Genomic DNA, 25,379 nt, shown 5'->3' with positions numbered 1-25,379 from the left:
AAAGAGACTTGAATTTCTTCTTCCTGAGATTAGCCAGATTTGGGGGAAGTTGTGGGGTTCTGCTGCGCCCATGAGAGAACATTAGAAAACAATTAGAATGGTAATCAAAAAGAAAAGTGGACCAAGTATGGATCCTACTTAAAAGATGATCTCTATTAGTGAGGTATTTGAAATGAGCAAGAGATACCTCAGAACCTAGAAACACAATTTAAAAAAAAGAGGGTGAGATAAAAGGTACATAAAGGTTTAATTCAAGAAAAACCTGGATGTTTGGTTTAACTGACTTGTAGAATGACAATAAATTAGTTGACACAAGTTATACACCATAACATTATGTAAACCTTCATTTATGAAAACATTAGTACAGATTCTCTACCACTCTTACAGTAATGGCAATGAACTTAAAATGAGCAATGTGCACACCATCGCCATTTACCTTTTAAAAAGAATGACTTGCACTCGCAAGTCAGCTGCCTATAATAAAGATGAGGTATAATCTCACTCTTCAGATAGAATATTATATAGACATACTGCCAAAGCCATTCAATCCAGATAATCTAAAATGTCATCTTGTGGCCCATTTCTCCAGGTACCATTATTTTTATGGATAGATTCTTTAAATAAGCTGAAGCTCAAAATTTTTCCTCTGCTACATTTTGGATTAAGTTACATAAAAAAAACTATATAGTCTAAAGTACACATATTTTTGTAAAAACATTTATTTTAAAAATGCAAAAAAAGGTCATAGACTAAAGATACAGATACTACAATTCTAACCATTGTATATGGTTAGAATACATTATAAATACATTATCTTAATATGATTGTAAAACTTTTTCTTAAAAACAAGTTAAAAAACTATGTAAAAAATTTAAATGTTTTATTATATATGCATAATCATAATAAAGAGCAAGTGACATATTAAAACAAACATTACATTAAAAAAACCCCGTAACTCTAAATGCCCTTTTTGCCCCAAAATGGTAACTACTTAGAATCAAGTACAGAATTGCTTAGAGAAAACACACACTAGAAATTTAAAAAATCACTTAACAAAATGTGTTTTTTTTTTTTACCTGGCCCCAGAGTAATGTTCCCATTCCTAGGAATATTGACCATAGCCACTGTTCTATTGAAAGTCTTGAACAACTGAAAGATTTTCCACCAAACTGCACAATTATAATCTGGAGAAATAATCAAGAGTAACTTTATTTACATCTTTCAAATTTTACAATTCATATACTTCAAAATTACCCAAATTTGTGTCCTCTAAACTTTAAACTAAACAACCATTATTCTGATGGTTACATGTGTAATGATTCATAAGCTGAAAATAAGACAAGTGAAATAAAGTAAAATCCTTTTGCCCCAAATTTAAATGCAGGTATATTTCATGTTTAAATTATGTTTACTAAGAAAAAAAAATGATTCTCATGATCAAGAAGGTAACTTATAAAAAGAAAGCTTTATTTTGTTTTCAATATAATCTCAAGAAATTATATTCCCCTGTATTTAGTATAACTCTGAATAATTTATGGCTTTCCACTTAGATAAGTATACCTTTGTGGAAAGTGGACATCAGAGTCAATTATTTTTGTTTTCTTTCTAATTGCTAGTCATTCCTGGTTAACAATGAGATGTTAGGACAAATACAAACAGATTTAAGAGAAGAAAACCAACTTGCAAAATTCGATGAAAAATGTGCTAACTCATGTGGACAACCTCTGGAACTTGCTATGCCTTATAAACAGTCCAGTGATCTGCACAAATAAATTCATAATACAGTGCTCACTTTCCCTCCTTGTTTTAAAGAACAGCATAGATGGGACTATTAAAAGTTAAATAACAATATTCACCCTTTTGTAAACTGACAGGCCTCTTCTTGGTATGGCAGTTAGTAGCTGCCAAATACTAATATTAAAAAGAACATTTTGGTATTAACAGTTTAAAAACTTTGTTTTTTTAAGTTATGAACTCCATTCTTTATAGTTGTACCAAATTCAAGTGATATGCATTTGTCAATTCCATTGTCCATAAAGTCACGATTATTTGTATACTTTTACAGATAGCTTTCGAACTTTTGTATTATTTTATTTTTTTAGTAGTCCAACCAGTTGATTATAATAATTTGGCAATCTTGCATGGATTTTAATAGATATCAAACCAGAGTAATTTTTTTTTGCAAACTAATTTCTTTTGCAAAATTTTCTTTTGCACACACAAAACAACTCAACATATCTTTGTGTTTTCAAATATATTTTTGTTAGAGTGAGAAAGAGAGACAAGAAGGGAGAGAGAGTGAGAAGCATCAAATTGAGTTGCTTTCACTTTAGCTGTGCATTGATCACCTCTTGTACATGCCTTGACCAGGGCTAAGCCAGTGACCCCGTGCTCAGAGCCAGCAACACTGGGGCTTCGAACTGATGACCTCAGTGTTCTGGGTCGAAGTGTTATACACTGCGCCACCACTGGTCAGGCTGTTTTCAATTAAAAAAATTTTAAACATTACCTTTTTTTTCTAAGTATAATGAGGGATATGAAAAGGTTATCACAATGCTTAAAAAATATATGATTAATATGGTTGGATTTACTTTCATAAGAAATAATAATCTTTTATTTTAGAGATGGAAGAATTAAAAATTACCTAATTAATAGCAGAATTTACTTCTAAAAATAAGTTTCCATATTCTTTAATATACTGCTTAGATCAACACGATTCTGCAGGATTGTGTATTTCAGTGTGCTGAAGCATTTCCTAAGTGTGTTGAGGGAGTCTAGAATTAGGTGTTGTCTGCTAAATTTAGAAGGGGCTGAACAAAGTCAAACAGGTTTTTTTCTTTCTTTTTTTTTATTTTTTGTCTCAGAGACAGACACAGAGAGAGGGAAAGACAGGGACAAATATATAGGAAGGGAGAGAGATGAGAAGCAACAATTCTTCGTTGTGGCACCTTAGCTGTTTATTGATTGCTTTCTCATATGTGCCTTGATCAGGGTGCTACAGCAGAGCGAGTGACCCCTTGCTCAAACCAGTGACCTTGGCCTCAAGCCAGTGACCTTTTGGGCTCCAGCCAGTGACCATGGGGTTATGTCTATAATTTCATGCTCAAGCCAACAACCCTGCGCTCAATCTGGTAAGCCTGAGCTCAAGCTGGCAACGTTAGGGTTTCGAATCAGGGTCCGCTGCATCCCACTCTGATGCTCTATGCACTGCGCCACCTGGTCAGGCAACAGGTTTCTTAACTGAAGGATTTCCCAAAGCCTCTGAATTGTTAATTTAAAAAAACAAAAGAAAAAACAGCTGAGATTTGAGTGTTTCCTTCCAGACACTAAGCTCAGAGCTTCACGTGCACTGTCCCTCTGAATGCTTTGTTAATTATATGACATGACCTAATTAACATTATCATCCCCATTTCACTGACCAAGAAACTGAAGCCTGTTGAGATCACACAACTATTGATGCAGTGCCCTGATTTGACCCCAGAACTAATTGATTCTGATATTCTTACCCATAAGTACTATATTATATGGCTTTAAGGAACTCCAAGAGGTGGCCCTGGAGGGTTGGCTCAGCAATAGAGTGTTGGCCTGGGGGGTGGTGGTGGTGGTGGAAGTCCAGGGTTCAATATCCGGTCAGGGCACACAGGAGAAGCAACAATCTGCTTCTCCACCCTTCTCTCTTCTTTTCTTCACCTCCTGCAGCCATGGCTCAAATGAGCAAGTTGGCCCCAGGTGCTAAGGATGGCTCCATGGCCTCACCTCAGGCGATAAAACAGCTTGGTTTCCAAGCAATGGAGCAACCGCCCCAAATGGGCAGAACATCAGCCTCAGATGGGGGTTGCCAGGCGGATGCTGGCTGGGGAGCATGTGTGAGTCTGTCTCTCCTCCTTCCTGCCTCTCACTTGATTATAGGAAAAAAAAAAAAAAAAGAAAATTTCCAAGGGATAAACAGAACTGGTACTACTTCCTGAGTTTATGGAGGCTGTAAAAGCAACTCAAAAGACCATTGTTTCATGGAACACATTTTGAAAACATTGATTTTGTATCAATTACTACAAAGTAGGAAAAGAAACAAATTATTTACAAAGAGTTAAAGATTACTACGTACTTAATGTACTTAATGATCTGTCCCTCCCCTCAAAAAAAGTAAAAATAAGAAAAGACTAGTAAATAAGAGACAGAAATTAAATATAATTTAAAAGGTGGAGGCCTTCAGGTACCTCAAAACTTTGGCCATTCTGCTTAGAAATAAACCAAATGAGGTTTGTGTAAATGAAGGGTTGTGTTTTCCTACCCAGCTGACCTTCTACAAAAGTGCTATTCAAAATGCTAATCCATGAGAAGAAGATAAGGAACCTGTACTAGAGTTCAAGTCAATGTCCTTTTCACACAGTATTGCTGCTTCTATTGCTACTAAAAACAGAAATCATAGACACCCAAGAAACAACACAGAAAAAGCCTCATCTGAAATATAGAGAGTAGTGTTTCTGACTTATGTTCTGGCACATGCTCCTTACCTCGTTGTGGACTTGTAATAAAGTGGCTGTGAACCAGTGGCTGGCCAGGCTCTGGGCAGCGCTGGCATACTGAGAGGTGCTGAAGAATGGCGCCTCACGTTAACTGGTTAGGTATTATCAACACCTTCTGTTGGGAACTAAGTTACTAGATTTGCTTGATAGAGATAGGCAGTTAAATTTTTGTAATCCTCATGTTTTCATAACAGATCAAATAAACCTAATTTTGTAGCAAATAAAAGCTAAAACTTGAGCATGTCATATAAAATGATTTTTGTAGTCTAAATAAAACACTTCCAAAAACTATGTAGTAAGTAAGCTCCATTTCTCCTAAAAGTTATAGAAATTGAAAGCCAATAGTAAGTTTTTACATAAAATTTAGTCTAGGGTCTTTGGTTTGGCATTTACAGTACACAGGGAATAAGCTAAATAAACTGTTAAAATAAAAATCTCACTTTTAAATTTGAACTGTTATTGTGCTTACTGACTTCCTGGTGTGATTATGTACCATTCATTTACCTGTTTTGATTCCACAGTGCCTTATATGGAAGAGTTGCACAGAATACAAGATCATATAGAAACAGGTATAATAATACAGTTATATAAAATCACCATATACAAAGTGATCAATTTTTTTCTTAGAATGGTTTCTATAGAAATGAGAAAATTTTCAGTCCTTACTATTCAATTCCAGTCTCACTCTTCACACCCTGTTCTCTACTCTCTCTTCTGCCTTGTTTGATAATATTACAAAATTAAAAACTGAGAGATCCAACTCAGGATGCTGCCATTCAGAATTATATGGAATTTAAAATATTCATATCAAAACCTTTTATTATTTAATAAACTCAACTATAGAAGTACAACTGTTATTAATTGCTACAGAGCAACTGGCCCTGGCTGGTTGGATCAGTGGATAGAGCATCAGCCCGGTGTATGGACATCCTGGATTCAATCCCCAGTCAGGGCACATATGAGAAGCGACCATCTGCTTCTCTTCCCCTCCTTCTCTCCATTCTCTCTCTCTTCCCTTCTCACAGGCAGTGGCTCGACTGCTTCGAGTGTTGGCCTGGGCACTGAGGTTGGTCTGAGCATAGGCCCAAGACGAGGGTTTCCGGTGGATCCTGGTTGGGATGCATGTAGGAGTCTGTCTCTGTATCTCCCCTACTCCAACTTAAAAAACAAAACAAAACAAAAAACCCACACAAACAAACAAACAAAAAGCAATTAGGCATGCCTAGAAGCTAAACTGTAACGTTTACCTTAAATAGAATCAAAATGATAAGTTTTGACAATAATGTAGAATGAAATGGTCAGAATCAGTGAATTGAGGTATCACAACCACAGAACCCATAGTGCAATTAAAGTATTAGCTTAGCATATTCTTTTCATATGTAGAATTTCATGATAGGAAAATTTTTCACTCAAGTTACAATTTTAAAACTCTTTATAAAGTGTCATCAAAACAATACACAGAAGCCTCACACATCACAGTCCAGTCATTTCTGCCATGAGCCACCTGTTTGCCTAATATCTCCCACGTTATAATCAGATTTGAAACTATCTTTCCCAATTACCTACCTGTGTCACAAAAGTGCCTAAAACAATTGTGCAGAAGATGGCATTATTAAAGATTCCTTCAAACACATTTCTTTCACCATGAATTTTCCGGGCATTTATTTCGTTAAAGAGTTGCATCAGCACGAAGGTATTAAAAACAATAGTGTAATGTTCTGAAGGAGGAGCATGCAAAGGAGCATTCCTTCCACTATCAATATCAAAAAACTTTTCTCCTGAAAGAATGAAAAATTATTTTGTAATTATCATACAAAGTAATGTGACATTTTCAAGGAGGTATGCAATAATAAAACCTAATTAGACCTGTATTTGATCCCAAATGACAGAGTTGGAAGGGGCCTGGGGTTATCTTGTTTTCTCTCATTTTAGAGATGAGCAAACCAAAGGCCCCAAAACTATGGTGGTGACACACTGAAGATCACATATCTAAGTCAGTGGCATAGTCGGGACGAGAAAGCAGAACTCTTTTTACCCCTCATCCCATCTCTTAGACTGCCTCCCCAAATTTACTAAGCATCTACTGATAAAGAGGGGAAATAAAAGGTAAATGTGGAGTCAAGGAGAAAACTTATGTTCTTAAAAATCTGTCATGTTAAACATCTGTGATAATAGCTTGGAACAGAGACTGAAGCTTTATCAGGCATTGAATTCTTACCAGCAAACAAGAGTGTAAAGACTACTACAAGTTGATAGAATGCGTGACCCAAAATATTCTTCATCATCGTGCGTGAGATGAGAGGTTTATTTCTACCATAAGGTTTCCGAAGCAAGAGAGATTCGGTGGGAGGTTCTGTAGCCAGAGCCAGGGAAGCGAGCGTATCCATTATGAGGTTGACCCACAGCATCTGCACAGCCTTAAGCGGCGAGTCCTAGAAAAGATAGGTTTCCTAATAGACCTTCACAACTATTCGGGGACTCACCAATTCTCAGGAAGCCTTTTGTATTTAAAAACTAAAAGAACAGAACTAGACTGCACTTTCATATTAATTAACTAAAAACATTAAGCTTCAGTTCATTTAAATACTGTAGTCCTTTAAAAAGGAGTATTATCTACATATATGCTTTAAAATAAACACATTTCAATAAAACAAACTGTACACCTACTTGAGTAATACAGGCGCCTGTGAAAGCAACAATCACAGCTACGACATTAACAGTAAGCTGGAACTGAAGGAATTTTGAGATGCTGTCATAGACATTTCGTCCCCACATAACTGCTTTAACAATGCTTGTAAAGTTGTCATCTGTGAGAATAATATCAGATGCTTCTTTAGCTACGTCAGTTCCAGCGATGCCCTATTAGAAAAAATTCTGTGAATTAGACTACATGTTTACAGTATAACTTCTAAGTATTCAAAAGGAAAATGTTCATCTGATCAACAAAAAACTTACCATTATACTTAATTTACTTAAATTTACTGTAAAAAAGAGGTAATATAGTTATTCTATTATACCATCTCTCAGAAATTCTCTTAGGAGAAGTAAAAAATTAAAAAAAGACTGAAAATAAAGTTTAAATTGGGTTACAAAAAGAATGGACACAGGCTAATCCACTTCCTTCCAAAAGTCACACAAAAAGGTATATTAAAAAAACAAACCCCACAAAGACAAAATAAATAGGAAAGAAGATATACAAGAAAAACGTAAGAGGCTGAGAAGCAGATAATCAAATACTAAGTAACATCAGCAGACCCCAGAAACTTGCACCCTCAGCCAACAGAAGGGGGGGCAGAGACACAGCCTTTTTACACTGCAGACCTCTCCTGTGTGTGCTCAGGCCTTGGCGGCACCAGCTAGGATGGGCCCTAGGGGTGAAGGTGTGAAAAAAGACAGCAGGATTTCTTGAAAGTCTACTGAAGACACTGAAGTACTCAGAAGATCCAAACTTAAGAACAATGTCTGTCAACAGTACAATAGGATGGATTAATGTCATGAATTAATAAAAAAAAAAAGAGTGAACTACATTATCTATCTACAACACAGATGAACCTCCCAAACATAATAATGAATAAAGGAAGCTGGAGTCAAGATCACAATATATGGCTCTTTGCATAAAGTTCAAAAACAGAAAAAAATCAATCTTCAGAACACTAGTGATCTTTGCAGCCAGGCAGGGTGGTCATTAGATGTGAGCATGACTGAGGCGTCTAGGTAACATTCTATGTATTTCTTGCCTTGCAAAGATTAGGTCTGTTCACTTGTGATAATCCAGCCAGTTGTGTACTCATAACTCAGGCACTTTTCTGGATGCGTGCTGTATGTCAGTAACAAAATGAAAAGAAAGCTAGATCCTCAGAGCCCCTTCCCAGGTCGGTGCAACCAGGCAATCTGCCACTCCCTCTGACATGGCAAGACTGTCTGCTAACGTCCTGGAGGGACATGACAGAGCACACCTGGACTGAAGGGTGCCCAGTACTGTTGAGTGCAGGGTGCCATACTGAAGAAAGAGGAACCATTTAGTGAATGCCCAGACTATCATCTTCCTTTCTTTACCTGTTCCCCAGGACACCAGTACTCAGGATTGCTCCCTAAGCAGCTGATTTGAAGATTCCTTTCTGGGAAATCTGATCATTTTAAAAGAAAAACCCCCTGCCCAAAATACTGCAATTCAAGGTACCCTAGGAAGTGAAATGGCCAAGCCAGCTCACTTCACAGAGAAGCTTCTGGTTGGTAAATCCCACCGACAGGTCCAGGGCTCTCCAGCTTCTCAACTTGACACTAGCAATACGCAGAGATGACCAAGAATCACTCGACATCTCAGGAAAGCATGGACATGAGACAGAAAACCCAAACCTAAAAGGAAGTGAATATAGATTCTGCCGAGACAAGACCTCATTAAAAAATCGCCTGACTTGTGGTGGTGCAATGGGATAAATTGTCAACCTGGAACGCTGAGGTCGCCAGTTTGAAACCCTGGTCTTGCCTGGTCAAGGCACATATGGGAGATGATGCTTCCTGCTCCTCCCCCTTCTCTCTCTCTCTCTCTCTCCCCTCTCTTAAAATTGAATAAAGTCTTAAAAAAAATCAAATCCGTAGGAAGGTAAAATGTACATCAATAAAATAAGAACAGGATGTTAAAACAAGAACAGAGACTCAGAAATCCAAAAACCACGCTTGGAAATTAAATAAATGACTCACATAAATGAAAAACAACAAGAGTTGAGGAAACAGCTCTGGAAATGAAAAGCAAGACGACAAAGGTATGGTAAACAGGAAAAAAGCTACAAGCTAAAACGTCCAAGAAAAATCAGGGGGAGTATTCAACAAAGAAGAAACAGTGGAGAGGAAACAGGACTAGTGTAAGAAAATTTCATAAGATGGAAGAAAATACGTTTTCAAAGTAAAGAGCTGCTCTGATACAAATCATCACAACATTCAGAGAACTGAAAACAAAGTAAAGACTTATATACTTCTAGAAAGGGAAAAACAAAACAAAACAAAACACCAAGAGGGTCAAAATTCAAAGTAGTACGCAACAACTAAAGAAGAACAAATTCAAACTTCTAAGTGAAAATGATTTTCAATCTAGATTTTCACACCAAGTCAGATTAAGAGTCAACAGAGGAGCCTGACCAGGCGGTGGCACAGTGGATAGAGCGTCAGACTGGGATGCAGAGGACCCACATTCAAGACCCCGAGGTCGCCAGCTTGAGCGCGGGCTCATCTGGTTTGAGCAAAGCTCACCAGCTTGGACCCAAGGTCGCTGGCTCGAGCAAGGGGGTTACTTGGTCTGCTGTGGCCCCACGGTCAAGGCACATATGAGAAAGCAATCAATGAACAACTAAGGTGTTGCAACAAAAACTAATAATTGATGCTTCTCATCTCTCTCCCTTCCTGTCAGTCTGTCTCTATCTATCCCACTCTCTGACTCTCTCTCTGTCTCTGTAAAAATAATAAATAAAAGTCAACAGAGGAAAAAAGTTATGAAAAACTTCAACTCTCATAACCCCTCTTCCCGGGAAGCTATTGGAGGAGATGGCTCTGCAACATGAGGCAGTAAAACCCAAAAGATGATGATGTCATCAAGTCCAGGAAATACAAGATCCAACGTAGGAGAGCAGTAAAGGAACCCCTCAGGCGTGGAGGCGTAGCAGGCCCAGCACACACCCCTGATGAAAGCATGTCAGAGGGCCTGGAAGAGGCATCGCTAAGGTGAAATGGGTACAAGTGCCAGATGTCTATGATGTAATGTAAGGAGAATGTAGTGATGAATTAGTGCGAAGTAGACAAAAACTAAGCAAAAGTAAATAAAATGGAAAAAGAAAAGTGAATGAAAAAGAATTTACAAGGAATACAAAAAGTGCAACAAAATAAAAGTGATATGCATATATTATTTTAATAAACACAAAGTTCAAATCAAGCTTTTCTCGAAATAGTTATTGAAGGAACAATTTTAATTTAAAATTTTAGTCTCTAGCTCCTAATTCTGAATATTTTACTTTTAATGTGCAACATTTTTCACATGTCTATAAAAGGTTCCCTGCCTCCAATCTTTCTCCTGTCTTTTAAAATGCAAAATATCATCACTCCTGTGTTCAAAACCCTTCAAAATTTCCAGTTATTAAAACAGTCACGGGGATGTAAATGACAGCACAGGGAATACAGTCAATAGCACTGTAATAACTATGTACAAGTCAGATGGGTACCAGACTAATCAGGGAGAATCACTTTGCAAGGTATATAAATGTCTAATCACTGTGTTGTACACCATGAAACTAATATATTGTATGTCAACTATAATTGAAAAATAAACTTAGGAAAATTAGTTCTATAATCAAAAAAGTTTGGGAAACTTTTCATCAAGAAATAGTAAACAGCTCTTTTATGAGCTGTATGCTAACATGCAGTTTGTCTCCAAACTAGTTTTACCCCACCAGACGTCAGCTTGGAAAGAACAAATTCCTTATCTTCGAATTCAAGCCCTCATCAGGTGGGGCTCCCTGTTAATCCTGTTTCATATCCCACTATTCCAACACCAAACCTTCTCCTATTTATTAAAACTACAGCCATGAACAATTAATATTTTGTTCAATGATTGAATATATATGACAGTAGTCCCCTAAAATTATAACTGAGCTGAAAAGTGCCTATGGCCTAGTGACACTGTAGCTGTTGTAATGTCACCTGCACACATCGCTCACACGGTGGGGATGCTAATGTAAAGAAATCTGTGGGGCCAACTGTATAACAGTACAGCACATACAATTACGTTCAATACATAGCACTTGATAATGACAGTAAACGACTATGTTATTGGCTTATGCATGTACTATACCAGACTTTTTATCATTATTTTTGAGGGCACTGTTTCTACTTATTAGAAAGTTTGCGATAAAACAGTGTGCCGTGTGACTCCAGTAGCAGCCTCATACATCTCACGTTCATCATGTTTCTTTCTTTCTTTTTTTTTTTTTACAGAGGCAGAGATAGACAGGGACAGACAGACAGGAATGGAGAGAGATGAGAAGCATCAATCATCAGTTTCTCGTTGCGCGTTGCGACTTCTTAGTTGTTCATTGATTGCTTTCTCACATGTGCCTTGACCGCGGGCCTTCAGCAGACCGAGTAACCCCCTGCTGGAGCCAGCGACCTTGGGTCTAAGCTGGTGAGCTCTTTGCTCAAGCCAGATGAGCCCGCACTCAAGCTGGCGACTTTGGGGTCTCGAACCTGGGTCCTTCCGCATCCCAGTCCGACGCTCTATTCACTGCGCCACCACCTGGTCAGGCTCATCATGTTTCTTGACTCCATAATTTTCTCTTGTCCCTGATTTAAGCTCATGCTGTTTGGTACAGTAACACGGTGTAAGGACTTGTAACCTGGGAGCAGTAGGCTCTACCATACAGCCCAGGTGTGTAGTAGGCCATACCATCTGGGCTTACTAAGTGCACTAAACACTGCTCCACAATGACAAAAGAGCCTCACAGCGTCTTCTCAGAACACGTCCCTTCGTTAAGTGGCACATGACCGTATCTGTAATTCACTGAAATTGGCAATTGCCTGTACTTTTCTACACACTCTTCTCCCTCCCTCAGCTCAAATGGCACCTTTTACAGAAAACTTTCCCGCCTCTACTGGCAGAATCAAGGACTTCCTCCTTGAGGCATTCAGTGTACTGTGTTTATTTTTTTGCTGGCTGCAGTGAGGCTTTGATTATCTATTTCCTTGTGTGCTGAATCTTTAGAAAGCAGCAACTACACTCATGTTTCTGACCAGAACACTGAAAACAGCTTCTTAATATTTGGAAAATAAACAAATGCATCCTTTATTAACCCCAAATTTAAAAAGACAGTATTTTAACTACCTTCAGGAAAATCATACCACCGCAGACGTATGGGGTCACAGAAATACATCCTGGCATTCAGTCTTTTATGACAGAAATATCTGTATACATGATTAACTAAATTTCAATAAGAAAACTGTGTAAATATCTTATTGCACTATATCAACCCTTCTGGGGATGATGTGAGAGGACAGAATGCTTACATGATGAGATGAAGTGATACAAATGATATTAGCATACAATTTTTTCTGTATTGAGTCACCTTTTCACTTAAAGGAAGCATTTTACAACTTCTCTAGTGCCAGCTCCACTACTCTTGCACTTTGGGGCCATCAGTAAGTAAAATAAGGGTGACCTGAACACAGCACTGCGATATTGGGACACATGATCTGATAACCCAGACAGCTACTAAGTGACTGACGCGCTGGTGGTGCAGACAGCACTGGACAAAAAGGATGATTCATGTCCCGGACAGGACGGAGTGGGCAGGTACGAGACTTCATCACTCAGAGCACTGCACAATTAAAACTTATGAGTTATTTCCGGAATTTTCCTTTTAATATTTCAGGACTGCGGTTGACCACAGGTAACTGAAACCATGGACTGCAAAATCACGAATAAGGATGGACTCCGTATAACAATAAGAAAATATAATCATATTTTAAATGTCCTGTGGAGACTTGCTATAGAAAGGAATTCTAGGGGGAGTGGTTAAATAAGGGAAAACACAGACTTTTTTGCAAGCTAATAACGTACTCGCAGTAGAGTCCTATCATAAATCTTATTTTAGTGTTATAAAGTTTATTTTAATGTTGAATTTGCTAAATGTATAGTGCATATGTATAGTGTACATATATATACATAAACATAGCTCTATTTCTAGCTACAGCTAACTTGAGATAACACATAAATAGATAGGATTCTAAAATGCTGTTTCTGCCTGAAAAATAAAAGGCAAGTTTAGCCAGAACTAACCAATAGTAATTTCTGGTTGGTATCTAATAAAAACCCAAGACAAAAAATTTTGTCTTTTAGTTTAAAACATAAAATTGAAGAACTGAACATAGAAAGTAAAATTCAAGCTTGAGCAAAAGTACTTTCAAATCCAAGCCACTGAGCAATTATTCTTTCTCTGTATTTTAAAAATTATTTAAAGTGTATTTTGTATGCTACTTTTAAAAAGAGGGGTTGATGCCATGGGCCTGAAACCTTCAGGGCTTAAAAAATCAAACAAAGCAGTGACTATACTGTGTTTCTGTTTACATTACTATATCCATCTGATTTATTTAAAGCTCTCAGTATCTGCCTTAAACACTTAAGTTTTGGGAAGAAAGTTTAAAAAAAAAATTCTAAAATGCATTGTCTAAAAACGTCTTCCTGGTCAGCTGACCAGACGAATTCTGCTCAATTCTCAAGAGCAGCAATGAATGACCCTGTTTACCTGGTGGGACAGTATGTAAATAAATATTTAAATATTCCATATCCCTTCAGCTACTCTTCACAAGTCTTAAGAAGTTCAGATCAATGTCCTACCAGCCGTTATTAGTTTGGGACAGGGTAGGATTAGGACAGGGTAGGAATCTTTGGGTTCACAACCAATGGCTGAGAGCACTTTATTCAGCTAACTTCCTTTTCCTCCTCGCTCACTCCTGTTGGAAGGCTGCCACCGTGGTGGTGGTTTTGCTAAGCCCTATTTTAGCTACAAAATACCAGGACAAATTATGCAAATAAACACTGGTACACATATAAATATTCTCTTATCTGAAACCTCTGGGGCCATACTGTATTTCAGAATTCAGCCTCTCATATTTTAAAAAGATAATGAGGCACACAATTTCTATCACACATCCCCCCGAGGTTGTTAGCACCCCATTAAACACATTAATATCTCTATAATAACTCTGAATATTAATATTAAGTGGGACAAATAACATTTGCACATTAGGTCAGGATAAGTTTCACAGTTAAATAAAAATTTACTAAATAAATTTCAGTTTTCATATTTTTAGATTTGAGAATTAGTAATATGGACCAGAATTATTCAAAAATAAAATTACTAAAATATTTAAATTTTCTATGGCACTATGGCTACAAAGATTCATTTAAGCACTGAAAAACTGGAGGAAATAGATTCAAAGATATAACAACCTAAATTCAGTCATTAAACATTTATGCCCTGGCTGGTTAGTTCAGCAGTAGAGCTTCAGCCTGGCATTTGGAAGTTCTGGGTTCGATTTCTGGCCAGGGCACACAGGAGAAGCGACCATCTGCTTCTCTACCCCTTCTCCTTCTTTCTCTCCCTTTCTCTCTCTTCTCCTCCCAAAGCCAGTGGCTCAATTGTTTTGAGTTCATCGGCCCAGGCACTAAGGATGACTCCCTGGAGCCTCCACCTCAGGAGCTAAAGATAGTGCAATTGTGAGAATGACCCCAGATGGGCAAAGCATTGACCTCAGACTGGGGTTGCTGGGTGGATCCCGGTCGGGATGCATGCAGGAGTCTGTCTCTCTATCTCCCCTCCTCTCGTTTGGAAAAAGAAAGGTAAAAAAAACCCAAGAAATAAATATTTATGTAGCATATGTTATTTCATGATATCCATTTTATAGTAAATGCTTCACCAGTACTTCTACAGTACCAAAGCACCAGTAGAAAAGAGTAAAATGTTTAATTTTCTAGTGCTCTAAATATTCAAATCTAAACTGAGACTTGGGGGGGGGGAGGTATTTTTCCAATCAATAAAGATTACAGCCTGACCAAGCGGTGGCGCAGTGAATAGAGAATCGGCCTGGGACGCGGAGGACCCAGGTTCGAGACCCCAAGGTCTCCAGTTTGAGCGTGGGCTCATCTGGTTTGAGCAAAGCTCACCAGCTTGAACCCAAGGTCGCTGGCTTGAGCAAGGGGTCACTCGGTCTGCTGTAGCCTCCTGGTCAAGGCACATATGAGAAAGCAATCAATGAACAACTAAGGTGCAGCAACAAAGAATTGATGCTTCTCATCTCTCTCCCTTCCAGTCTGTCTGTTCCTCTCTCTGTCTCTGTCACACACACACACACACACACAAAGATTATATATATTAAATATAAAATATCAGCTACTCTTAAGAGACATTTTCAGTTGAGTGGAAGAGTTAATTTTTTTTTCTTTTCTTTTTTTTAATTTTTTTTAAAATTTTTTTTATTTATTCATTTTAGAGAGGAGAGACAGAGAGAGACAGGGGGGAGGAGCTGGAAGCATCAACTCCCATATGTGCCTTGACCAGGCAAGCCCAGGGTTTCAAACCAGCGACCTCAGCATTTCTAGGTCGACGCTTTATCCACTGCGCCACCACAGGTCAGGCCGAGTTAATTTTTTTTTAACTTTAATACATATAAATCTTCTGAGTTTGTCTCCTCTTAAGGAGACTGTTTCAAGGTTCAGATAAGATGACAGACACATATAGTTTACAGAGTACAGAGGTAAATGTATGATTTTATTACAATTGTTCAAAAGAAGTCATCTTCCGGCCAGATTTCACTACATCAAATAAAGTTAGTGTACAAACTAATTAGACTTATAAATCAGTTTAGGCTTATATATTATTTCTCAAACGAATTTGAAAGAAAGTATCTAAAATCAACTGCAATTTAGTAAAGAACAACTACTAAACAATACAGTCAGTAAGTTACACTTGAATAGCTAAGTTTTACCATTGCAAAGCCAACGTCAGCTTTCTTCAGTGCAGGACCGTCGTTTGTCCCGTCCCCGGTTACCGCCACCACCTGACGCTGTTCTGACACAGTGCTGTCAATTATACCTGAAATAAAAGTAAATATTTGGGCTGTAAAAAAATTCGCTTTGATTAATAAGGTGGCTCTGCAGAATATCCAAACAAGTCAGTTTTACTGACTCAAGTTTAAAAATAAACAGAGAGGAATGGAAACTGCTGAGATGTTGGGCAAGGAGCAACTCCAGAAACTAAAGTTACATTAGGAACAATATCCTGTTTTCATTACTGACGATTAACACGTTCACCTAAGATGTCAAAAGGTATTTGGATTTTATTGGAAAAGATGATTACCCATGATTCAACCTTATCTATTCCTATTTCAGGAAGTAGACTGCAGGAGGGAAAAAGTGTGGGGAGAGGTAGAAGAGGGAAGAGGAGGATAGGTGGTGATGGAGAGAGACTTGACTTGGGGTGGTGAGCACACAGTGCAATATACAGACGATATGCTGTATAAAAATTTGCACCTGCAAACTGTATAATTTTATTAACCAATGTCACCCCAATAAACCCAATACAAAAATTTTAAAAATATATTTCTGTATTAAGAAATTGTGAAATAAAATAATCTACGCACCTTTAACCAGTGTATGTTTGTCAGTAGGAGATGATCTCGCAAGTACTCGAAGCTTTGGCCAAATCTTGTCTATCCGCTCTTGCTCAATCTATAAATTTTTGTCATAGTTAAAATGTGCCCAAACCTAGTTTCATAATTTCAAATTAGTTATCTAGAATATGTATTAGTGTTTCTCAAAAGTGTGACTAACAGACTAACAGCACCAGCAATTCCTGGGAACTTGTGTGAAATCAAATTCTTGAGCAAGGCCTCAGGTTTATCTTATTAAATATTCTGGGGTGGGGCTTATCACTGTTTTAAGTTTCTCCGGAATCTCTGGTGTATACTCAAGTTTGAGAGTCACTGCTATATATATCATTATAAGATCAAAATTTTAAAAACCTCCCCACTGCCTATGAAAATGGAAGCTCCTTAACTTAGCATGAAATGCTCAGAGGGCTTGGGGGTCCCCTAAAATATGCTCCATATCAACCTTTCCAAACGCATTTACACAACTTGTGTTTCTGAAGTTGACAAAAATTTAAGGGAATTGCTAATTCATTAAAAAACATTTAAAAAATAAAAACCCATACCTCTCCTTTTTCATTTCGTATTCTTCTGTTGAAATCTTTACCTTCTAGGCACAGGAAATCTTCTCCAGGATTTAAAATACCACATTTGGTAGCAATAGCCCGAGCAGTATTAATATTATCACCAGTGACCATCCGCACAGTAATACCAGCCCTCTGACATTTCTTTATTGCATCTGGTACCTGGTTTATATAAAAAACAACAACAACAAAACAAAACAAAACTCTGTATTACAAAAAAATTAGTACTTCCAGAGGGGGAAAATATGAATAAATATGAATTACCTTATAGTCTCATAAATGACAACTTTAATTTCATCTCAATATTCACTATTTCTTGAATTATTCCCAATAATCTCTTCTTTCCTCTTCTAATGCCACAATTCTAGTTCAGGCTTCATTTTTATTGTCATCCGGCTTTGTCTGCACTATTTACTAAAGGCTTTTTAAAGCACTGTTCTTCCTGGCAACCGTCAGGAAATTTTTCTCTGGCTGGCTTCCTCCCTTTCTGGTTTTAGGGCCCATCAATGCAACACCAGAGTAAGCAGTGGGGTTCTTTAGGGTTACGGGTAGCTCACCTACTCTCATATCTTCAACTGCCATCTATGTGCTCATAACTTTCACTTCTAGATCTTTCCCCCATCTCACTGTGAGGGCTGGATTCATAGTTCTATGAGGAAAGTTGCATTACAAAATTTGGGTGCCCAAGTTTGTTTTATAAATCTATCATGTAACAGAAACCTAAGGGTCATCTGACCTCTTTCAACTCCGTTAACTGATAGATTTTACCTTGTCTCTCCCCTGCTTGTTACTTTGAGCTACTATAACAGCTTTTATTTTGTATTTTTTTGTATTTTTCTGAAGTTGGAAATGGGGAGGCAGTCAGACTCCTGCATACGCCTGACCGGGATCCACCCAGCATGCCCACCAGGGGGCGATGCTCTGCCCATCTGGGGTGTTGCTTTGTTGCAACCAGAGCCATTCTAGCACCTGAGGATGGCCATAGAGGCCATAGAGCCATCCTCAGCGCCCGGGCCAACTTTGCTCCAATGAAGCCTTGGCTGCGGGAGGGGAAGAGAGAGAACGAGAGGAAGGAGAGGGGGAGAGGTGGAGAAGCAGATGGGTACTTCTCCTGTGTGCCTGGCTGGGAATCGAACACGGGACTCCTACACGCCAGGCCAATGCTCTACCACTGAGCCAACCAGCCAGGTCCTGCAATAGCTTTTAAATTCATATCCTTGTTTTTGTGTTTGTTCCTCCTTTAAAACATCTGACATACTTAACAGAAGAGTTCTTTTTCTTTTAAATTTTTATTTTTATTTAAATTTTTATTTATTGATTTTATTGAGAGGGGCAGAGGGGTAGAGGGGGAGAGGGAGATAGGAACATTAATTTGTTCCTATATGTGCCCTGATCAGAGATTGAGCCAGCAACCTCTGCACTTGGGGATGATGCTCCAACCAACTGAGCTATCCCGCCAGAGCAAGAGTTCTTTTTCTAATACACTTTCTTAGAAATATAAGATGAATTCCTTACCGTTATATTATAAACCATAAAGTTCTCAGTATAACAGAGTATCATCACACTTGAACCTCAGAATACTTTCCTAAACTTATCTAAAAAATTTCTCTATTATATATAAATTGACAGATGAATCATGTACATATTCTTTCTGTGCCTGTATATGCAATTCCCTTTGCCTAGAAAATCCTTTCCTGATCTTTAACCAGAAAATCCATACTGATCTTACCAGAGAAGAGGCTGAAAATGCAAATACAAGTAACGTAAGACAAAGATATATAGGTAACAAGAAGAAAAACATGCTAAGAGTGACATACTCTGAGATGAAAACTTTGTAAAAGAGCTACTCAGCTCTAGCATATTTTTACCATGGGAAAATGAGTACCTAATGTTGACGGAACTTACAGTTTCAAGGGAAAGCAAACACTCACATTTGTGTGTACTATCTCAATATTTAATATTTTTAAAATGCACACATGTGACTGAAGGCTTAATTTGGCCTATAAGTTGTTTATGACTTCTACTGTACATACAATTTAAGTGTAATGTCTCTGGGAGATGGCCCATGTAGACAGAATTGTATTATACATACTTCTATTATAGCTCATTACATCATATTATAGTTATTTGTTTACCTAAGTTTTCAGCAAATCAACGAGCTTCTTAAGGATAGAGCCCTTACCTCCTCATGTTTGCATCACCAATGCTTAGTACAATGCCTTTCATTCATTTAACAAGTAAGTGCCTGGCATATAAGGGGAGCTTAGATTTGTTGAACTACTGAAATAAATATCTTTGGGAAAATAGTCACCCTTATGTATTTTTCAAGGAGGAGCAAATTCTAAACAGGGTACTATGGGTGACAATGTGTCTTAAAACATGTGTAATTACTGGCAACATAAGTTAATATGTGTCTATAGTTTCAGGATTTACCATATAATACTATAGCCCTCCATCGATTAGTCATTATACTGTTGAGAAATACAATTTGCATTTACTTAAACTAACATTTACTGAGTGCCAGGCTGTAGCTAGGTGCTGGTGACAGACAGGTGAGTGAAAGGACAAAGCCTGCCCTGATTATTAAAAAATAAATAAATCAGTATTTGCTTCTAAAAACATTGGTCTACCTTATGAATGTAACATATATCCTGATATCTCATTTTGAAATAAAATGTAACCCAAATTTGTCCATTTAAGCATTCAATCACCAGGTGGTATCCTGAGATCACTTGGAATAGGGGAACAATGAATAAGGGGAAGAAACCGGTCTCGGGCTAAAACTATGTGACAAATAACATGTAAGAAAGGCAAACTAACACTTATTAATTGCCCACTAATCACCCAATGCTTCCACCTAAAACTCACAAACTTCACTTTTACAGATAAGAAGCTGAAGAAAAGCTAAATGCCTTGTTCAAGTACCTATGCATATGCAATAAAGCTGGATTTGTCCTAGGTATCTAATTAATCAAGGTTCTCTACACCAGAACTGCACAGTGCAGACTACTCAGAGAAAGCTGTTTCATATTCACTGCCTCATTTTGTATAGAAGTACCCATATGATTTTGTGACACTAAAAAATTAAGTGCCGCTTTCATATTTAAAAAAAAATAAAATGCTCCATCAACCTCAATGTCAAGAACACAGTACTAGCAATACATTTTCCAAAAGTCAAAAGTTGTAGACATCCTGACTTAGTATCATGTTTAGAGAAGATTTAAGCAATACAGTAACTCAATGCATAAAAATCTGAATGGTTTTCCTCTGACCAAAGGTTGGCAAAAATTATTCACTTTGATATTTCATAAGCATTTGAAACTCCAACATCCAAAACTGAATTTATCTTGATCTCTAAATACACTGCTTCTTCTGATTATCTTATTAGCATCTCCCACCAACAGTTATGTAAGTTAGAGGCTGACTCCTGGAGGAATGTCTCTGTGGAGAAATGGCAGTCTTAAACTCTCCGGAGCTATATACTTTCCTCAGGTCTCCCTTAACCTCCAATGTGAATGCATCAGCCTAGACTACCTTCAGGCTTCTAGGTCCAAATGCCTATTTGACAGGTGTTTGGATGTTTCAGACACCTCAACAAGGTTAGAAACAGGATATTCAAACTCACCTATTCATTCCTGTTGGTTCTACCCCCATTTACTGAGATCCTCTCTTTCTTACCTTCTCCATGCCACAGCTGTAGTTCTAAGCTGTGGTCATCATCTCACGCCTGGAATTACACTAATGATCTTACAGGCTTCACTGCTCCTACTCTGCTTTCTCTCTAGTTCACTTCTTATATAGTACCCAAAAGAGTATTTTAACAACATGAATACTGTCACTTCCCAGACTGAATTTCTTTAATTTCAGAACAAAATTCAGAACCCTTATTGCCTAAGAAGTCCAAAAAGAATTTCCTCTGGTCCTTCTTGTCCACACTGGCTTCCTTCCCATCTTTGAAATAAATACTTTCTGATCTTCAGGTCTCTGTATATTCTGTTCCATTTGCCTGGAATGCTCTTCTCGCAGCTGTCTACACACTGGCTCACGTTTAGCCATCAGATCCCAGCTCTGATGTCGTGTCCTCAGAGATTCTTCATGCGGCCTCTCTGTTATTGTATTTCATCACCCCGTGCTTATCATTTACAGCCCTCACCACACTTGCATTTGTCTGACTAGTGTTGCTCCGCCCTCTCCCCCATGCCATGCAGAATGTAAGGCCTATGGGAGCAGGGACCAAGTCTTATTCCTCACAGAATAAATTTTTACTTGGTGTATCTATCATTTCACCTGTCTGGTTGTCTTACTTCTCTAGAATATAGGTTTCCTGACAATTGTCTATGCAGTATATCCAGTTCTAAAAAGAGGGTCTGGTACTATGCATGGGGGGTTGAATCAACTTTTTCATGGTGAATACAAGCTGTCTTTGCCTTTGTGCTTTTCTCACACTGCTTCTTTGCTCAGAATGTGCTTACTGCTTGCTCACTCTAAGTTTAGCTTAATCCTTCCTCATCCTTTAGGACTCAGATCAGGTAATGAACCCCTAGAAAATTTTACCTGACCACTCCAGTGCTTAATACAGCACACTGGTCTTTTAAGGACATGTGTTTTAGACAAAGCCAGGATTTAAAGACACTAGCTCTATGGTATAAAGCTCACCTCTACATGTCTTAACTTTTTTCACCTGTCACATGGGTAATAATTTGCAGAGGTGAACATAAAAAGAAGTAACACATGTAAAGCACTTGGCAGAGAACATGGCACACAGTAAGAACTCAAAAGATGCTATTCCTTTAGACGAGGTTGAGGGCTTATGTTCTGTGCTCCTATAACATGCTCTCTAAATATCTAACAATGTCCTAACATCCTGGGTTATAATTATCATGTTTGTCTATCCCCACTACCAATAATGACTTAAGGCCAGAGATCAGATCTCAAAAATATTTATGTCTCTAGTAACCTAGTATAGTGCCCAGACACAGTAGTTGCTCAATAAACTAAAAGAAATGATGTAAAGAAGAAAAGCAAAGTCTAGAACTGTACTCTTTTATGTGGTTGTAAAATATTTAAATTTACATCAAATAAAATGTAAAAACTGTTTTTTAGTTATACTAACTACACACAAAGAACTCAGTAGTCACATGTGGCCATTGGCTTCTCTACTTTGTAATATATAGAACATTTCCATCGTCACAGCATCCATTGGACACTGCTGGTATCGAGACTGAAAAATAACTTAATGGCATCTGTTCTTTAATATAAATATCAACTGAAAAAGCTACTCAGTTGGAGGCACTAAACTAGGTTATGGTGCCATAAACATGTAGCATGTCGAAGAGAAGCTGTCTAAACAAAAAACATTAAGGATTTTACTAGCAAAGTGGTTAGTTAGTGCCTAGATCCTCCATATTTAAGAGATTCTGCACATGCAGAACACAGAAAGTTTCACCACCTCAGGCCGCACAGGATCTTCAATCCCCACGACAGCAATGCAGGTGAGGCCGGTGACGATATCGTTTTCATTATCCCACTCTGGTTCTGGTTCTCCTGCTGGGAAATCTCTGAATGCAAGACATATGGTCCTCAAGCCTTCTGATGCCATTGGTTCAATCACAGTTTTCACAATGTCATCACGGTCCCTTGGTCTGAATACTTTTGCCTCACCATTAGCACTCAAGATTTTGAAACACCTAAAAGGAAATGTTGAATCCCAACATCAATAATTAATAAAAAAATAATGGTTAATGCCACTTAAGTGAACTGGAAGGGCTAGAAATCATCGATTCTAGTATCTAGAATTTAGAGAATTACATATGTTGTATTTTTACAGACTTAAATCATATTCACTTTTCTCTCTCTGTAAAACAGACAGTTCTAATTTTTATGGTTCTCCTTTGATAGTTCTCCACCTTATCAGTTACGCTAAATATTATCTAACCCGTCTCTTTTGGAAATGCAGAGCTTTTACATTTTCACAAAGAACCCCTAGTGGCAGAGGAGAATAAACTATGCACCTATCCACTGTGGTGTAGAGTTAGGCATTAACTTTGATCAACACAAAATTCATGAATATTTTCTTCTTTTAAGTAAAAAGCCAGTTCAATCAACTCCTTACCTGAGACGTTGTTTCATCACCTACACTGTTTTAACCATGAAAGAAAAAAAAATAACTTGTTGTTAAAATAAGCATTCTATTAGAATGAGATAATGCCAAATAGTTTATTGTCAGTGACACTAACCACAAACAAAAGTAACGCTGTAGACTTTGCTATTTAAAGTTTATTTTTCACATAAGCCTGTCCATGTTCCTATTCCTTCGTGACCCTACCTCCCCCTACTTTTAGGTAGCTGATTCCCAAATCTACATTTTCTATTTCATTTTCCCAAGTTCTCTATCACTGCTGAAGAGTCCCACACAGAAGCTGTACCAGTACTTTAATTTCACGACAAGGAAGAAGAAAAGCTGCCTCCTCACTGCCCAATCTAACAGTGACATCACTCCAATAATTTCAATACAGTATAGTAAGTCCTCACTTAATGTCATTGATAGGTTCTGTGACTTTAAGTGACACAATATAGAACAAAACCAATTTTACCACAGCCTAATTGATACGAACAGGAATTAAATTCTTATGGCATTTCATCAACGTTATAAAGAATGATATCGAATGGAACAAGGTTCTATGAAGATCTGCTATAAATCTAAAATCTCACTGGAATGCTTTTTCTTCATTTATATAATATGTATTACCCTGTAAATTCTGTATATTTGTCCTGTCAACAGTCTTTTTTTTTTTTGTATTTTTTCTGAAGTTGGAAATGGGGAGACAGTCAGACAGACTCCCGCATGCGCCCGACCAGGATCCATCTGGCCTGCCCACCAGGGGGCGTCGCTCTGTTGCGACCAGAGCCATTCTAGCGCCTGAGGCAGAGGCCCCAGAGCCATCCTCAGCGCCCGGGCCAACTTTGCTCCAACGGAGCCTTGGCTGCAGGAAGAGAGAGACAGAGAGGAAGAAGAGGGGGAGGGGTGGAGAAGCAGATGGGCGCTTCTCCTGTGTGCCCTGGCTGGGAATCGAACCCGGGACTCCCGCACGCCAGGTCAACGCTCTACCACTGAGCCAACCGGCCAGGGCCTCAACAGTCTTTTGAATGGTGCCTCTCCTTTCTCTTACCCCTGCTAGTGCCTTCTTCTGGCTCTCACATTGAGCTAGAGCTATTTAGCTATTTTTAAACAAAAAAAAATTTTTTTATGGGAGACAGAGACAGAGAGAGACAGACAGAAAGAGAGAGATGAGAAGCATCAATTCACAGTTGCGGCACCTTAGTTGTTCACTGACTGCTTTCTCATACGTGCCTTGACCAGGAGGGCTCCAGTGACCCCTTACTCAAGCCAGCGACCTTGGGCTCAGACCTTGTGGTTTTTAAACCTGGGTCCTCTGCTTCACAGGCTGATGGTCTCTATTCACTGTGCCACTGCCTGGTCTGGCTATTTAGCCTTTTGATATGTCTCCAGGCTACCCTCCCCCCCCCCAACTCATCTTAGTTCCTGATATAAGAATTTTTAACCAAAGTTTTGATCATTCTATTATCTGATGAAAAAACCACATCAGTCACATTATCTGGCCTACTTAACTTAGTTTTAACTGCTCAGCCTAACATTTAAGAGCCTCAAAAACAAAACATAAATATCCTCTGGAAATAGTTACTGTGTACTTACTGTATATCAGACTCCATGCTATGTTTTATATGCCTTATTTTACTTCAGTGTTACAGAGTTGGTGGTTATCACCTTTTTTGGTGGAGAAAAATGAAAGCTAAGGAAAGAATTTGCTTAAATCCCAAAGCTAGTGAAATGGAGAAAAGTGTCAAAGCCTGATTGGTTCTTAATTTAAAAATTCTTCCCTGTACCATGGATGCAAACGTTCTAACCTTTCACACTGAAATCAGACAGCCACGCTTACTGTGAAGGGCAGAAAGCTCCAGGTGGCCTGGGTGCCACAACAGCCCACGTCTCCTCAGCTGAACTCGACTACTTGTTCCTCCTGCTCGTCCCACCCCGTCTCCTCGGATGTGGCTGCCTTTCATT

The 25,379-nt window shown here is 38.3% G+C and overlaps 1 protein-coding gene across 4 annotated transcripts in view; it reads right to left on the bottom strand.

The window, feature by feature from the left end:
* The window catches only part of ATP2B1 (ATPase plasma membrane Ca2+ transporting 1), a 135,046-nt gene that overhangs the window by 12,984 nt on the left and 96,683 nt on the right, over positions 1-25,379 (bottom strand). For all 4 annotated transcript variants that reach the window (XM_066257768.1, XM_066257771.1, XM_066257769.1 and 1 more), the window contains exons 12-19: positions 22,746-22,983; positions 17,279-17,458; positions 16,707-16,794; positions 16,053-16,159; positions 7,194-7,385; positions 6,745-6,958; positions 6,093-6,304; positions 1,077-1,184 (exon numbers count right to left, since the gene is read on the bottom strand). In XM_066257768.1, coding sequence (XP_066113865.1) covers positions 1,077-1,184; positions 6,093-6,304; positions 6,745-6,958; positions 7,194-7,385; positions 16,053-16,159; positions 16,707-16,794; positions 17,279-17,458; positions 22,746-22,983 — 1,339 coding nt within the window. The remainder of the gene's footprint in view (positions 1-1,076; positions 1,185-6,092; positions 6,305-6,744; positions 6,959-7,193; positions 7,386-16,052; positions 16,160-16,706; positions 16,795-17,278; positions 17,459-22,745; positions 22,984-25,379) is intronic.

This window comes from Saccopteryx bilineata, chromosome 2 (assembly GCF_036850765.1).
Source record: "Saccopteryx bilineata isolate mSacBil1 chromosome 2, mSacBil1_pri_phased_curated, whole genome shotgun sequence".
NCBI lineage: Eukaryota > Metazoa > Chordata > Mammalia > Chiroptera > Emballonuridae > Saccopteryx > Saccopteryx bilineata.
The sequence above is the reverse complement of the archived record's forward strand: the minus strand, read 5'-3'. Positions and strand labels throughout refer to the sequence as shown.